At 39.5% G+C, this 18,104-nt stretch overlaps 1 protein-coding gene across 4 annotated transcripts in view; it reads left to right on the top strand.

The window, feature by feature from the left end:
* LOC126237156 (mucin-5AC) overlaps positions 1-18,104 on the top strand; it is a 102,664-nt gene that overhangs the window by 66,353 nt on the left and 18,207 nt on the right. For all 4 annotated transcript variants that reach the window (XM_049947004.1, XM_049947001.1, XM_049947002.1 and 1 more), the window contains 3 exons: positions 2,389-2,506; positions 10,853-11,119; positions 13,167-13,255. In XM_049947004.1, the coding sequence (XP_049802961.1) occupies positions 2,389-2,506; positions 10,853-11,119; positions 13,167-13,255 (474 nt within the window). The remainder of the gene's footprint in view (positions 1-2,388; positions 2,507-10,852; positions 11,120-13,166; positions 13,256-18,104) is intronic.

Here is an 18,104-nt window from a genome sequence, read left to right as displayed (position 1 = left end):
TTGGCAGAGTTCAATCTCTTTGCTTTGACGAGGAGTAGTGTGTGGATTTACACCAGCAGCTGCCAGAATTGGTGCTTCTTCTGTTTTGTGAGCAGCAGTTTTCCTTTGAATATATTTTCTTGGAGCAAAAATTCCAGTTTGTCAGAGTTTTTTAATGACGTCAAGTAAAGTGGAGTGCATCAGAGGGCATCTACAAGATATCCATTCTGCACTCTGTTCTGTTTTTCTTGAAGGATTTTTGGTGACCACCTTCATAAATTAAGAGCATATTGACCAATTCTTCATTAATACATAATATGGTACTACTGAAATAGATTCATGTATTGCTAACAAATAGCACACGTGGTCGTTACACAAGCAACATACTGCAAATGGATTAGAGCATTCCTTATAACACCTGATCTACACTGGCAGAGGTTCCAGTGCGCTACATTAAAATACTCCAAATGGCAACATACAACTAAGGTATCCCTTATTTAGATGATATGGATGTGTGTCTAGCATGATGTAAACATTGTATATGGCTTGTCTTGGTGGCACTAGTTTCCATGGAGATAGGAGTCATCATCTGGGTAGTACACCATTCAAACAGCTGCGACAACAGCATGAAAATCTTTGTATTCAGTTTATTTTTACTTGTTCATGTTTTTCTGCTCTCCCATTCTTGCCTGTCATGTTATTTGATACTATTTAGTCTCAAATTATAACAACATTAGACTGAAAGCACAAAATATTTGATTTCATTGAAGGAAATAGGGGTGAAGAGGGTAACTGAAACACTAGTTTTGCTTTATAAATTTCAAGTAATTAACACTTTTTAACTGAAATTTATGAGACTGTAGTATGCCCGGCACCCAGTTCTAGAGAAATTAGACTCCAGAACTGATGTGACATTCATGATTTTAGTAAATCTTACTGTTGCTCTTGTACGTTAATATAAGGGGTGTTCAGTAATTAATGCAAAACACTTTTCTGAAAGCAAGTTGGTTTTGTTCAGGGTTCCAATACATCATATATATTATTTACCACTCTTTCGGCTACAAAACCATATTTTTCAACATAAACTCCCTTCAATATGACAGGCTTATGCCACCTTACTGGGAGGGCCAGTATTCCCACATGGTACCACCCTACTGGTCAACGTTGGTGCCAATGTTTTGCTGCATCAGTAACTTCTACGCCATCCATGTACTGCTTCCAGCGGAATGCATCCTTCATCGGGCCAAACAGATTGAAGTCAGAAGGTGAGAGATCTGGGCTGTGAGGTGGATGAGGAAGGACAATCCAATGAAGTTTTGTGAGCTCTCGGGTGCGCAGACTTATTTGAGGCTCTGCGATCTCATGGAGAAGGAGAAGTTCATTTACATTTTTGTGGTGACAAAAATGCTGAAGTCGTTTCGTCAATTTTCTGAGGAGTCATAGTCCCAGAAGACCATCCATCACCTTGGCTTTACTGGATGAGGGTGTGGCTTTGAACTTCTTTTTCAGAGAAGTGGTGGTGTGGCACCACTTCGTGGATTGCCGTTTTATTTTCAGTCCAAAGTGATGAACCCATGTTATATCTCCTGTGTTAACTGTGGGTAAAAATTTACCACATTCAGCCTATAATATGCAAGCAGTTCCACAAACATGGTCCTTTGCTGCTCTTCACGGTCTTCAGTTGGGTGACGAGGAACCCAAAGGACACATGCCTTTGAGTATCCCAACTGGTATGTGTGTTTGTGTGTGTCAGCACTACCAACAGAGATGTCCAGTTAGCAGCGAGGTATTTGATTGTGCCATTGATCACCTCAAATGAGTGTGTCCGCAGATTCAGACATTCCTGAAGTTACAGCTGTTTGTTGCTAGCCGGCATGCTGCAGATCAGACAAGTTTGCATGACCTTGTTGCAAAGATGACTCACCATGCTTTTGTTCACTGCCAAGTCTCCTAGACATTTTGCAAATGCCTATGAATCTCTGCAATGCTCTGGTTTTCCCACTGAAGAAACTCTGTGACAGCTCTCTGCTTGGAATGCACTACCATTACAGACATTTTGAAGGCTATGAATACTGCCACCATGTATCAGAACTTAATGAAACTATAGGTGCTGAAGTGGAAATATTTCCCAGTGTCCCACAATAGATTCCGCATATTTTTGTCTGAAGAAAAAAATGCATTATTTATTGAACACCATCAGTTTACTTATTATGTAAATCAGTTAGGCTAATTTCATTGCTATGACACAAGCATATTATTTCCTGTTACTTCAGATTGGTTTTTGGTATTTAAGAGACAATTAAAATTTTATAAAACAGAAGTAAATATTTATATTGTATACTTATACAGGATGTTGCCATAATTACGCTGTTGATATTCATCTCAGAATTAAAATATTTATATGTATAGGTACACTTGTCCCAGCTGAAAATTCTGTAGTGGTTGGCCAAACTAGCCAGGTTCAGCCGGTAACAAAGCAAAATGCATCACCAAGACCAAGCATTTTACGCAAGAGGGATAATGAAGGGTGAGTAGTTGGGTGATTTAATGTGTTTGTTATTTAATCCTTTTTACTATCAAACGTGATGTAACTGTTTTGCAAATTTTCCATGATAAGTGCCAGTTGTAATATAATCACAAGTTTCTTTCCGACTTTTGTATCAAGTAAAGACAGAGGTTTTAGAATCTCTCTGTCATAAATACAACAGAGTTCAAAGATCATTGTCAAATGCTCATATTTAATTGGTGATGCAAAGTAACAGCTATTATAAATTTCTTGCCTATTTGTAGCACTCTTGAGGATGAAATTTAATTTGTGCACATGTGCTTTGATGAACCCTCCCTGGCACAGGCAGGGGAAGTTGCTTGTAGAACATGAATTTGATGTGGGTTGGCTAAGGGAGAAGATAGGGAGACTACAGAGGGAACAGTGTGGTTGGAAAGTTGTGGAGTGAAGCCTGAGGCATGAGGGCAAGGTGGAGGCGACTGTTGAGCAAGGGTTAGCAGAGATTGAGGCCAGGAGGATTCCAGAATTGAAAGATGTTCGGTTATATCTTTTTGATTGTAAAGTGGTTTGCGGAGTAGAATCCAGTCAGCTTGCACTACAGTGAAGCAGTCATTGAAGTCAGACATGTTATGCTCAGCAGCATTTGCTACTGCTGAGTAGTCAACTTTCTTGTGGCCACAGTTGACCATCATTCAGGAAGATCGATGGCAGGTGATTATATCCACATAAAACATCAAAAATTACAGCAAAGAGGTTGACTGTTTTCACAGGTGGACAGGTATCTGATTGTTTATGATGTGCTTGTGGTGGAATAGGATAAGCTGAGCTGGTGCATAGGACGGGTTTGTACCTGTATCTGCCACAGTGATATGACCCATGTGATGAGGATTGGAAGTAGACATCGCATAAGGATGACATCCCTTGCTAGTCCATTGTTTAATTGTGTAATGTTATGTGTTAAAAGAGATGTGTAAAAGTATGAAAAATTATTACACATTTAGACTTTCTTTAATGTTTACTTCGATATATATATATATATATATATATATATATACACACACACACACACACAGCTGAGCAACAAACAGGTTTGTAGAACAGTCCAATTAGCTGCCGAGCTTTTGGGCAAATTCCTCTGTAATAGGACCAGGGCTGAACCTTGTATGCTTTGAAATGACATGCCCTCCCCGCTCCTAAGTGACATTTTTTCCCCATTCAATTTTGTTTGCTGCTCAGTCAATCTGGATACCAGTCCTCTGCTCCATGATCATATTTCTGTGGAAGAACAGGTATGAAACCTGTCCCATACATGCTTACCAACTCTTCTTGCGGCCCTATCAGAGATGTTTTGTACCCATCGTTCATGAACTTTCTGAAACCTAGACTTCCTGTACCTGACTGCACCATACCTGAACTATAACCTGGAACGTGGCCTTTTGCAGACAGTGCTCTTACTGACTAAGTTATCCAGATATGGCTTTACATTCACCGCCACATCTGTATTTTCATCAGTGACACACTCCCATTTTCCAAACACATAACATGTTGCACTAGTATTTGTGGAAAAAAGAATATTGTAGAGAAATGTCGTAGACACAGCTTCTATGTAACTTGCTCAGCAGTCTGCATGAAACAATTACTCACCTTGACGAATGGCTGGACTAAATGTTGGCCAAGGATGGAAGGTGGTACTCAGCAGTAGTATGGTTCTGAACCCCTGACCGACAAATACCAACTTTTTATGAATTGAGAGCAGGTTGCAGTTGTGCCTGATGCAGTCATGCTTCAATCATACATACTTTATCTCAACTTCACTGGCCTTTCTGTGCCAGTCGCTGTCAACCATTTGGATTTTGTCTCACTTGTATCGTATTCTACTGTGCAATCGACCCCGCCACCCCCCCCCCCCCCCCCCACCCATGCCCCCTTTCCTACATCTTTCTACTGCTCTCTGTAGTTCACCCATGTCTTTTTTTATTTCTTTCTTTCTCTTTTGTTTACCTGTATTCTCACTGTTGATCGCTAGACTTCATTCCAACCACTGTCACGATGGTGATTGGTGAGTAACAAAGTTATGAGTTAGGTTGTGGAGGTCAGCTCATCTGCAATTACTTTGGGAGATAGTGCATGAGAAGTTGCTAAGCAAAGAAAAGATCAGGAGTCGGAGGAAGAAATCAGGTAACAACTTCATGTTTAGATTGAGATTTAGACGTTAAGCACTGGTCTCCAAAACATAATGATGCACATATTTAATTTATAACCAAAGAGTGAACAGCATGCTTAAATTTAAAGGAGTCAAGAAACAGAGAACTTAAAAAAAAGCAGGCTACTGTTAAATTTAGATAAAACAGTAAAAACATAATATGTGAATGTAGGCTTTTCCGATATGTACTGCTGATGAAATCTACTTGGGCTTCGATCTGTGTTATATTTTAACTAAAGTTCAGTGTTGATCACAACACTTATGTCTCAATAACATAGGTGACTGGTTTCGGTTATATTTATATAACCATCTTCAGACCCATGGCTTCCTTGGAGGATGGTAGGCGGAGTTCTCCTCAGCTGCTACGAAGTCAACTGATGCAGCTGAGGAGAGCTGCACCTACCATCCTCCAAGGGAGCCATGGGTCTGAAGATATATAAATATAACCGTAACTGGTCACCTATGTTATTGAGACAGAAATGTTGCGATAAAGACTGAACTTTAGTTAAAATATAATACTCTATTGATCACTGTTGCCAAAAATGTTTACCAAAATTTCCATCTGTGTGTTCAAATTCTGTGACATTTTGATGAGTGTCATTCTAATCATCTTATGGTGAAATGTAGATGGTATGCCCATGCATCATGAACACTTTGCTAGAAGATGATAGCACTCATTGAAACATTGCGGAATTTGAACATGGCTACCTGGATGGAAGCCAGAGAAGATTTCATCTCTAAATACATTTATATGTATATGAAAGGATGAAATGGGAAGACAACAGTTAATGTACAAATCAGCAAATCAGAGTGATCGAGTACGAATACGCAAAATGATGGACATAACACAAGTGATTCAAAGATATGGTCAGTCTGGCAAATTATTGATTGACAGGAATTTATGAAATAATGAACTTAATAACATCATTGGGACAAACTCTTCTGCATGACACATTTAATATTATATTCAAAATTATTGAAACAAGGAAATTACCATCAGCCAGAAAAATGTAATGGTACCATCACCAAAGGCACAAGTTGATAAATGTGTGACAACAAAACTATTTTTCAGACTCATAAACGGTCGACTAGAATTAAGCAGAGAACAAGAGAAACCCATTAACAGAGACTAGACAGTGCTCTAGTTCGGCATCAGAAAGTGTAAACATATCAGTATTATTCCGATTTTTCACTAAAAGAGAAGGGTGCAGGAAAAAAGGTACTGTCATGACATTTCTGGAACTAGGGAATGCCTACACCTACACGGGGTAGAATAATATGTTTTAAGAGGATGGACTTAAAATAAAAGTCAGATGCACTCAAAAATAACCTGCAGTATCTATGCTAGAAGTAGATATTCAATCAAGAGGCAAAAACTGGTTTTAATAAGGGTACTACTTTCTATTGCGCATTTCAAATTGTAATACATGGTACGGTACCAGTACCTCACAGCATATAATAAGTTGTGGTTGTTTAAATAACCAGGTAATCTTCTCTTCTCCCTTGTCTTTTCTGTCTCTCTATGGTGTCTGCATTGTTATAATGGCTTTGGCAGTGTTGATGACAGTTGGTGGCCTGATGTCCTGCCTGACACCTTAAATAATTACCTAATATTAGTGATTATTAGACCTGCTAGGGTAATCGCACACATTGAAGTGCTGTTTCTGGGATTCAAGATGATGAGCCTGTCTATGATCCAATCTGCCTTGCGGATTAATGACAAGGGCTACTGAGCGAGTAGCCTGAATGTGTTTTTAGGTGGTTTCCCGCATCCACCTAGGTAAAACTAATCTGGTACCCATATCCCACCTCAAATATGTGCTACACTAAGAGTCAGGAATCATTCTCACACTAGAACATGGAATTTACTCCAGACGCTGACAGATGGAGCACACAGATTCCGTGCCATGGCAGTGGTGGCTTCAGGAAGGGCTTACGGCCACAATCTGTTACCAACATTGCCAAACAATACCGATCTTGTAAAGACACAGTAAAAGGCAATGAAGGGGGTGGAGGCGGGGGGGGGGGGGGGGAAGGAGGAGGAGGAGGAGGAGGAGGAGGAGGAGACCGGTGATCATTTGGATTTCCATTTTCCATTTTGATAAACCCTTGTAACACAGGCTACTTCTGGAAACTGCAACAGGATTGATTTTTCTGATAAGGGATCATAGTAGATTAAAACTTTTTAAAAGATGTTACTGTTGCTGAAGACTATTGAAAGTGTGGTTGTAAAGTTTTGATTACTGATACCTCAAAAAGTAAAGTTACATAATTGTTTTATTTGTTTGCTAGTAAAAGTTCCCAGTCCTGGTAGACACTAAAGTCTCCCCACTGAGGTGTGCTACTACAGAAGCCAGCATGAAGGCTCCCCTAGCAGTAAGCGACAGTACTTTGGTGCGGGGATTTCAGAATGTACCAGGACTGCAGACTTTTATTTGGAAACAAACAAAAAAAGTACTATGAAATGTTTTTTGGTTTAAAACCAAATAACTACTCTCATATTAATTTTTAAAATCTGCTATTGCAGTTTCGTCATCTAGCCATTTTCAGGTGGAATGCAGTGAAATTGCGGAAACAAAGTTTACATAGTTTCACTGTGTTCTACTTGAAAACTGATAAAAATCAGATTTACAGTTATGGTTTTTAAGAATAAAAACTTTTTAACAGTCAGATGCTACCAAGATGTCTTTTAAAAATATTTAAAAAGTAAGTCTTTCTCCCAGATACTGTATCACAAAACAAGTATTGGAAATTTTGAAATCTTGCACTGTTAAGACATCACATCGTACAGCAGATGTGAAGTATAGGAAATTTCAGTATTGGAAATTTCAAAATTTTGCCCTGTTGAGACATCACCCCATGTAGTAAATGTAAAGTACAGTTGAATAAGTGAACGTTTCACTAACACTCTTTGTAGTCAAAATACTAACAACCACCTCAAAAAATGTCTCTGATTGGTCTTCTTCTTTTGGTGCCTGTCCAGTTAAGATGTTGGCAATCATCATGGCTATTCTTCTCTTGTTGGTAGCAACATACAATATTTCTGTTGAAGACATATTGAACCAGCATCTAAGGTTGTTAAATAAAGATATTCATCTTCTTCCAGGACCTCTCTTGCTGTTGATTTTCTCGTGAAGTATTTTTTGTGACAAATCATACATATTTTTACTGCGCATGCAATGTCCTAGATATTGCAACTTTCAGCATTTCATTACCTTGATTAATTTAGGTGTTGTGTTCATTTTTCTCAAAACGTCCATGTTTGTCACTGGATCCAAGGTATTCTCAGGATCTGCCTATGAATTTTGACAGTTCAGAGGCCTCCAGCTTCTTCTTCCTCTTCTTTTTATCAAGGTTCATGCCTCTACTCCATATAGGACACAATGTATACAGCAGTGCAAAAGTCTGAGTTTTGTTCTTAGAGTTAGGTTATGGCTTTTAAAGACAGCACTCATTTTCTGAAACACACTTTTTTCTTTCCTGATGTAAATCTTGATTTCTTGCAAGTTACCCCAATTTTCATATAAAATGGTTCCAAGGTGCGTACATTGTTACACCCTTTTTATAGATCTCTGGTTTATGACCAAGTTCACCCCCCCCCCCTCCCCTGAGGGCCTGGGGGTTAGAATAGGCCTGAGGTATTCTTGCCTGTCTTAAGAGGCAACTAAAGGGAAACTCACACCTTTCAGCCTTTATGTGATGGTCCCCTGTGGGGTTTGACCTCCATTTTTCAAAATTTTCCCGAATAGCGACCCAATTGGGGAAGGGCACCTTACATGGTGCATTGTGTCCATTGTGCATTGAGATTTTTAGCCCACTTTCTCGTTATTGCCATCCCACTGAAATGTGTGGTGGCACCAGTATTTAAGAGGCAGAGGTCGAGTTGGGACAGTAAATTTTCGACATCTCTGCCACGGCCAGTAAGCATGGTGCTACCCCACAAGGAGTGATGGGCGTTAGAATTTCACAAAAATAGGAAAGGTTTAGGGAGTTGATCAATCAGTGCAACCAATAAGTTCAGGGGTACCGCACCATCTGGAGGGAGATATACATTGCAGACAGTCAGTGCATTCCTGCGTCGTCCGTATCCTGACAGCCACGGCTTTAAGAGGATTTTTAAGGGGCACAGGTTCACCACATAGAGAGTTCATGACATAAACGCAAACTGCACTGGACATTCTATCTATTACATATGCTACGGTTCTTGTAAAATCCCCTGTAGCCGCGAAGGACAGGGGTCCGCATTGCCTGGAACCAGGTTTCCTGGAGGGCACTGCAGAAAGTAGGTGTAAAGCTTAACGGTTGCCATAGCTCAGCCAGGTGGTGGAAAAGAAACCGCCATAATTCCACTGGAGGATGAAGTGATCATGAGACTGGGAAGGCATGAAACACTGAATGAGGCAGTCTCACTCCCTTGGTTTTGGGGGTCTTCTTTCTGGATTTCTCTCACTGGTCCTTGGGTTTCTCTGGCTGGGAGGGCTTCACTGATTCCGTCTCCGGGATGGAGGATGATCGTGAAGCCCTACGACCAGCTGCTTTTGGGCACTTCGGCCACTGGCTGGTGTCATCTTTTCCACTAGCAGATACCTGGGAAGGGAATGACTCGAGGGGGGGGGGGCTACAACTGTTCTCGTAGCAGCAGCATAAGAGGAGGTCATAGCCACAGGATGTAAGCGCTCAAATTTCCTCTTAGCCTCAGTGTAGGTCAGTCGGTCCTGGGTCTAGTATTCCATGATCTTCCTTTCTCACTTTAAAATCCTGCAGTCTGGTGAGCAAGGGGAATGATGCTCTCCACAGTTGACACAGATGGGAGGTGGGGCACATGGAGTATTGGGATGGGACGGACGTCCACAATCTTGACATGTGATGATGTACAGTGGGAAGACATATGGCCGAACTTCCAGCACTTAAGCACCGTATTGGGGGAGGGATATATGGCTTGACATCACGGTGGTAGACAATCACCTTGACCTTCTCGGGTAACGTGTCACCCTCGAAGGCCAAGACGAAGGTGCCAGTGGCAACCTGATTATCCTACGGACCCCGATGGACACACCAGATGAAATGAACTCCTTGTAGCTCTAAGTTGGCACACAGCTCATCGTCAGACTGCAAAAGAAGGTCCCTGTGGAATACAATATCCTGGACCATATTTAAGCTCTTATGAGGCATGATGGTAATGGAAACATCCCCAGCTCATCGGAAGTGAGTAATGCCCGTGACTGGCCAGAGGATGCCGTTTTTATCATGACTGACCCTGACCATATTTGGACAAGCCCTCCACCTCCCCAAACTTATCCTCTAAATGTCCTACAAAAAACTGAGGCTTTGTCGAGACAAAGGAGTCCCCACTAGTTGTCGTACATACGTGGTACCGGGGCGAATAAGGTTCGCTGCCATCCTTAGCCTGGCGTTCCTCCTCATCCAGATTTAAGTTTCTGATGGTCACCTTAAATTGATTCAGGGTAATGCTGGATGGCCAGTTTCCTTCACCATTGCTCTCCAACCAGCTTGTACCCTGTCTCTAATGACACTGACCATTAAACCCTAATATTCCCTCTTTTTCTTCGGTATTTGTTAAGGTAATGTTACTCAGTTTTGGGGGCAGTGGTATTGTCCTTATTTTCAGGAAGGCTCCTCAGATTTAAGGTTTTTGGGATTTTTTTTAATTTCTCTAAATCACTTTCGGTGAATCCTAGGATGGTTATTTTCAAAAGGTCATGGCAGTATCCAATGTTCTGCTCCAGACTTATTCAAATGAAGCTTGCAATCGATGTCTAATGATTCGATCAATTACAGGATGTGAAACTCGAAATCTTCCTTTGTTGAGCTGATACCAAAGTGACATCTTGCATTTTAAAATGCAAATATGAATGTACATATTTTTCAAATACTGAAACACTTGTCTAACAAATTAAAGGTATTGTTCTCATTGTTACATTGTTGCATGTTTGCGTGCTGGAACACAAAGTACTTAGCATTTTATACTAGTAAATGCTCTTATGTTGAATAATGACTTTGTGCTGCTAAGATCAAACTGTTCTCTTAATGAGAAATGTTAGAAAGTAGGCCCAACAATAATGTTTTTAAAACCACCAATTAAAAATCGTGCAGTTTCTCTACACCAGAATTGAAATATTGGGCTTCTTGCTGATGTCTTGTAGGTCACCATTGAAAGCACAAAAAAACCTGGCCCCAGTTCTGGCAGCATTAAGTACACCTCCATCACCTCCATCTCCGAGGAGACCAGATTCTAGAGGAAATGGAGGGATCTCTTCGGGGGGCTCAACAACCATCTCTGCTACCTCTTCACCAGGACTCGGAGAAGGTGGTGATGATTCACTACCTCCCATAAAGCAAGAGCCTCATGAAGATGGAGATAAACCACCTGTTGAGATGAGTCCACGGAAGAAGCCTCGGAAGCAACAGCTGTAAGTCCACCTTGCTTGGCCCATATTACTGTAATTATAATAATTTAATTTTAATGTGTTATACTTTTTGGACTGAAGAAATAGCTTCTGCAGAGAGGTTTATTTGTAAAAATGCGCTCTTCAGGTACCATTATCTTTGAGAACAGATGCAGTCATTAGCAGAAGCAATGTGTAGTGAGTCTGAATGTTTCCAACAGAAAGTTCTCTCTTTCTTGTACCAAAAACATCCACAATTTCCTTATATTATGTTGGAACTAACTGGAAATCTGCTACTCACTGTCTGCTCTAAACCTCACCACAATGGCTCAATGATGTTGAGGTCTGGCAGTTGTGCTAGCCAGGGAAGATGTTTGATGATTCTGATACTCCACAAACCACACCTGAACCTTTTGGGGGCAATATCATCTTGGAATATGGCAGTATTTGGCAGCAGTATGCTAATCATAGTAAGCGCTTCATTGCTCAGATGTTCGGTCACAGTAAACTGGGCAGTGAGGGTAATTATAGGGACAGTTGAATACCATGACATAACCTCCCAAATCGTAACTGAATCTTCCCCATGCTTGATTCTAGGAATCAAGCAGGCCACATTGTAGACTTCGTTTGGTGTTCTCTGTACATAAACCCGGCCATTTGTAGGAAACAGTGTAAATGATAATTCACCACGTTCTTTTCGTTATAAACTGTTAAGGTTTTATGATCATGGCACCACTTCTTTTGCAACTTTGTGTTGGCTTCTGTAATTAAAGTTTTCACAATTGCTCCCCTTCAATGAATGTTAGCCTTCTAAAGCACCTGTCAATGCTTTTATCAACACAGTATTACTATAATGAATGTCGAGTTCTGCAGTCACTGGTACTGTGGTAGTTTTGTTGTCTGGCCAGTCATTTTTAATGCTCATTGTACTCTGTCAGCTAACTTCCGCTTTTACCCAATATTCCTCTTCGCTGATAGTGTTTTACCGTGTTATGTGTATGCCGTCATTACCATGAATACTGTCGCTTTTGAAACATTAAACAGTTCAGCTGTTATTATCACAGATGCTCCCACTAACCATACACCAACAAGTTGCATTCTTTTTAAGTCTGAGAGATCATACATTTCATCGAGCGCTTGTGTTAACCGTTGCAGAACAAAGCATTCAATACACTGAAAGATAACCTCCAAGACTTGGCACATCAACTGTGCACAGCAGCTACATCTCAGTAGTTGCAGTGTACCATGGTGCTAGCTTTCTACAAGACATAGTATACTGCGTGGTTTACATGTTATTTTGTCCACCCCCAGTGATTCATATATTTTGTACATCAGAAGATCCTGTAACTTATTTTCTTAAAATAAAATTAAAATTCATAACAAAGAATTTTGTTTTCCATTGTACTCATCGCTTTTTAACAAGTGATGATAATCTTATGATATAGGATGTTGCATCGTAAACATAAAGTGTCATAATAGTCTTGTTTGTAGCATAGACATTAAAACATACAAGTGAGACATTCATGGCCCAGCATCATTACTGTATTTTGCTCCTTTCATACTGTTAGGGATTTAATCAAATATTCCTTCTAAGTAGTTAAATTTCGGCTGTACATATTAATTGGAGTTGTCCGTATTTTTGTTGTTGTTGTTAATACCCAGTTTTCTGAGTTCATTCAGTAATTATTAGTGGTACAATAGACTAATGAATGTATTAGTGAAATGCTTCTGATGATAAACTATGGTATCTTACACCCCTCTTTCCCCCTCTTGTTTTAATTGTGTTGTGTAAAAAGTAAGCCACATTTCTTAATGGAATTAGCATTGAATATGAAAATTGAATGGTGTATTTGTCACTCTAGTTTTGTCATTATAATTCTTGTATTTTATTATTTACTGTGTATTTATATTTATTGTAGACAGTATTATTCTACTTGATTCTGAGTTGTCCACACTCAGTATCAGTTTAGGCCAAGAGTTTATTGCATTGTACCGAGCATGTAATACATATTGTAGGTACTTTGAAAAATTTGTTACAGGAATACTGAAACTGTTTTCTGTCACTTTTCAGAACTAGAAATGAGCTGCACGAACCAAAATTTAGTGAAGATGAAATGGAATTTATTTCTGAGGAAAAAGTTAAGAAAGAAGTTAAAGAAGGTAAGTTCTGTGTACTATGAGAATAGACAAAACTGTTAGTAGGAATTAACATAACTTTGGACCTCCCTTGTCTCTCTCTCTCTCTCTCTCTCTCTCTCTCTCTCTCTCTCTCTGTGTGTGTGTGTGTGTGTGTGTGTGTGTGTGTGTGTGTGTGTGTGTGTGTGTGTTCATTCCAACAAAATGTTGTATATGGGAAAGCACAGTGCAACAATTTAAACTGATCAGTACATTTTGAGTTATAAATAAAAGAAAGTACTGATGATACTCCTGTTAGATATAGTAGTGAAATGTAGACATAGAAATCATCAAGGACTGTTATATTCCATATTAAATAGTGAAAACATTTTTACTTACTTTTAAACACCATAGAAATTTCAGTGAAACCAGTATTTGATAAATCCTTTATCCAAAGCATATCAGATAACTGAACACTATATAGACGACTTTTTGGAGACTACTGCTTTGAATGATTGTAAGTGTGTCTACATTCATCCAAGTCAAAAAATGACAATGGCTTTGTGTGACAATATGAAAGGGGCAACTACTCACTATGTATCATGTCATGATAGAATGTACATTCTAGCACCTATATTTGTTTTGTAGAACATTATTTTTCTAGTGTTGGAAATGGTAGTATCTGGCATTTTGTTTTGTTATTATTATTACTACTACTACTACTACTACTACTACTATTACTATTACTATTTCAAGAAACATCTGGGACTAAGTGTTTGATTATAATTTTGTGACAGTTAAAACTTCTTGGCTCAGTTAAAGATAATTTGGGCTTGAGGAGGCCCGGGGTTTATGAAATTCTGTGTCACTGTGGAAAGAAATATATTGGTCAAACTATTCGAACTATTCAGGACCTGTGCATGGAACATCATCGGCACACTCGGTTGTTCCAGCCTGAGAAGTCGGCAGTGGTGGAACATTGCCTTAATGAAGGACACAGGATGATGTATGACAAGACACAATTGATCTCTCCTGCATCTCGCTATTGGGAATGTGTTCTTAAAGCATCTATTGAAATTATATTATCCAGTAATATTATTAAGAGGGGTAAAGGTTTTCCTCTAAGTAAGAAATGGAATCCGATGTTGTCCGACATTAAACAACAACGGTCTTCTTTTCGATCATTGGATTCTTCCAACTAGTGCTGTTGTGATTTATCGTTTCTGCCGTCTTCTCCCACCAGCACGCTGTGTGTCTACTTGCCGCTGCCCATCATCTCACGCACGTGCGGTGCTCTGTTCATTGTGTATAAAGGTTTCCATCGTTGCGGCTGGAATTCAGTTCCGGCGAGGCAGTGCACTAGCATTAACTCGCCTGAAGATGGCGGCCAGCTGGTCCTCCGAAATATTGTGTCTGAACGACGACATGATCTGGCTGCAAACCTGTGAAGAATATCAGAAGTTATTACGCCAGGAAAGTCTACGAAATCAGTTAAAACTTAATATTGTGTTAATAATGGCCCTTGTTTGTACCCAAAACTAGCAAACTATAAAGTGTCCTTAAAAGTTTTCTGACACAATTGAATGCTACTTCACAGAGAATTGGAGAAACCACTCTCCCTTTTAACTGAAATGACAGCCTGTTCCTCCGTTCCTCCTTATGGATCTTTGAACAGATTATATTGTAGTTGACTGTCACTGCATGGCAATTTTGTCAACAAAGTCATTGCAGACAGTGTCTGCAAATACATTTGGGAGTTAATGTGACTCCATTATATTATGTAAATTTTGCTGAAGATCTTGCTGAATGTTTGTGTTTAAAACTATTTGTAAAACATTTGATTCAATGAAGTATGTCAAATTTTGCTAAATTTTTTGCTCTTGTAATAACTGTCTGTGTAGAACCTGGTACAAACTGGTATGTAAAATTTGGTCTTCTTAGAAACACTCTTATTGACTAAACATGGAAGTATAATTGTGAATTTCTATGTTAAATTTGTTTGTTTAGTGAACAATGACTTGCAAGACTGATCTTTGGCACAGTTTGTCAATGCAATCAGATTCCTTTCTGTTTCATGTGTAAGGATGAAATTAGGAACATCTTGATTTTACCCGACATAAGCTTTAATGCAGTTTTCTATACATTATAAGATTTGTTCATTGTACAATGTTTGTGTGCTTCTAAAAAGCAAAAAATCAAGGGAATGGTTGGCACTCAGTTCAAATTGTTATGTTGCATAATCCTTACAGTTGAACTTTTGTTCATCAGACGAGCATTGAGAGCTGTATTGGTTCATTATAATTTATAAAATGATGCTAAACAGAAGTGATATCTGACATTCATTAAGGAAGTGTTACAGGCCCCTAATCTATGTAAAAGATTTTGAAGACAGGCTGAGGAGCCCTCTTAGATTATTTGTGGATGATTCTGTCATTTACTTGATAGTAAAGTCACCAGAAGATCAGAACCAGTTGTAGAATGATTAATGCAAAATATCTGTATGATGCAAATTGAAAAAAACATCGCTCTATATGATGTGAAAAGTGGCAGTTGAATCTGAATAAGGAAAACTGTGAAGTCATTCACACGAGTATGAAAAGAAATTCATTAAATTTTGGTGACATGATAAAGTACACAGATTTAAAGGCTGTCAGTTCAACTAAATACCTGTAGTATAATTGGATAGATAAAAAAACCCTACTCACCAAGTGACAGGGGAAAACACACACAAAGGTTAAAGAAATGTGCAATCTTTCAGAGCTAGTGGCTTCTTCTTCTTCTTCTTCTTCTTCTTCTTTTTCTGGTAGAAGGGTTGAAGGGGAATGAAATGGGATGAAGGAAGAGAACTGGCACTTTAGGAAATGGGGAGAGTTCAGAAAAGTCACCCAGAACCCTGTGTCAGAGGAGACGTACCAGATGGAATGAGAAGGAAAGACAGATAGTTGGGGACGGCACCAGACTACGTTTAAAAACCTGAGAGCTTAAAGGTGGAAGAGAGAATAATAAGCAAGACATCGATTAATGACAAAACAAGAGTTAAGAGCAGAAAGCTAATTGCATTACATGTGGTAGAGGTAGGGAGTGGGAACAAATAGAAAGCCCAGGAAGTAAGTTACAGAAAACTAAGAGAATGAGGAAAGGAATAGTTACTGAGAAGAAATGCTGGGACCAAGGAAATTACAGAAAACGATTAACGCTTATTAAGACTAAGTGGTTGGCGAGAACCAAGGACATGTTGTAACGCCAATTCCCACCCGTGGAATTCTGTGAAAGTAATAGTAGGTGGGAGGGGGGAGGGAATCCAGGTGATGTGTGTGGTGAAACAGGCACCAAAGATTTCGACTGCCATGTTGTAGACAATGCTTTACAGTGTGACACTTGTGACCACGATGCCTGTTTCACAATACATACTATCTTTACTGACTTTCTTGGAACTCCACAGATGGGGACTGGTGTTACATGCCCTCGATGTTCACCACTCAGCTGGATTAAATTATCATTCATTATTTTCTCTAATTTCCTTGGCCTCAGCAGTTTGTTTCAGTAACTACTCCTTTCTTCATTCCATTTTAGTTTTCTGTATCTTTTATGTATCTCCTTTTCCCCACTCTCCCTCTACCACATATAATGGCTCTAGCTCTCTGCTCTTATTAACTCTTGCACAATGTTTTGCCAGTTAGCTGTCTTGCTTATTACCATACCTTCCACCTTTAAGCTTTCAGATTTTCAAATGTCTTCTGGAGCAGTCCCCAACTATCTATCTTTCCTTCTCATCCATCTTGTAAGTCCCCCCTGACCCAGGATTCTGGGCGACTTTTCCTTGACTCTCCCCATTTCGTAAACCTTGCCAGCCCTTTTCCTTCATCCTCCTCTGCTTTCCCTTCAACCCTTCTGCTAGAAGAAGAAGAAGAAGAAGAAGAAGCCACTGACTCTGAAAGCTTTAACATTTCTTTAATCTTTGTGTGTTTTCTTGTACTCTGCTAGATGAATAGATCTTTTTTATGCATCCAATTACGGTATCAAACACTGAACAATGGAAAGTCAAGAATGGAGTAATAATAATAATAATAATAATAATAATAATAATAATGAAAAGGGTAGATTGCTACTCACCACGTAGAGGAGATATTGAGTAGCAGACAGGCACAACAAAAAGAATGCTATACTCTATAGTTTTTGCCCACAGGCAACCTTCTGAAGTGGAAAGCACACACACATTCACCACTCACAAACTGTCTGGCTGCAGCAGCCAGAGAAAGTGGTCTCTGTCTGTCTGTCTGTCTGTCTGTCTGTGTGTGTGTGTGTGTGTGTGTGTGTGTGTGTGTGTGTGTGTGTGTGTGTGTGGGGGGGGGGGGTCAGCTTTCTGCTTCAGAAGAAGACTATGATAGTCTTTTTGTTGTGCCTGTCTGCGACTCAATGTCCTCGATATGGCGGGTAACAATTAACTTTTTCATATTATTATTATTATTGTCGTTGTTTTCAAAAATTGATCACTTTTATTCAACTAAATACTTAGGAATTAAAATTTGTTCAGCTGCCATTGGAATGCTCACAAAGATAATGTTGTGGGAAAGGAAAACCAAAGACTGCATCCCATAGGATTTATGGAGGACATTGAAAAAGTTGAGGAGGCAAGCTGTTTTGTATTTATTGCGAAAAAGGGGGGAGAGTGTAACAGATATGATAAGCAAGCTAGAGGCAGTCATTAAAACAAAGGCAGTTTTCGTTGCAGTGAGATTTTTTCACAAAATTTCGATCACCAACTTTCTCCTCTGAATGTGAAAATATTTCCTTGCCACCAACCTACATAGGGCACTTAAGTGTGAATTGCAAGTAATTGTGTAGATGTAGAAAATGGCATAAACAGTGGTGCAGACTTCTCTTAGTTCATTGG

Source organism: Schistocerca nitens, chromosome 2 (genome assembly GCF_023898315.1).
Source record: "Schistocerca nitens isolate TAMUIC-IGC-003100 chromosome 2, iqSchNite1.1, whole genome shotgun sequence".
In the NCBI taxonomy this organism is placed as follows: domain Eukaryota; kingdom Metazoa; phylum Arthropoda; class Insecta; order Orthoptera; family Acrididae; genus Schistocerca; species Schistocerca nitens.
The sequence above is the reverse complement of the archived record's forward strand: the minus strand, read 5'-3'. Positions and strand labels throughout refer to the sequence as shown.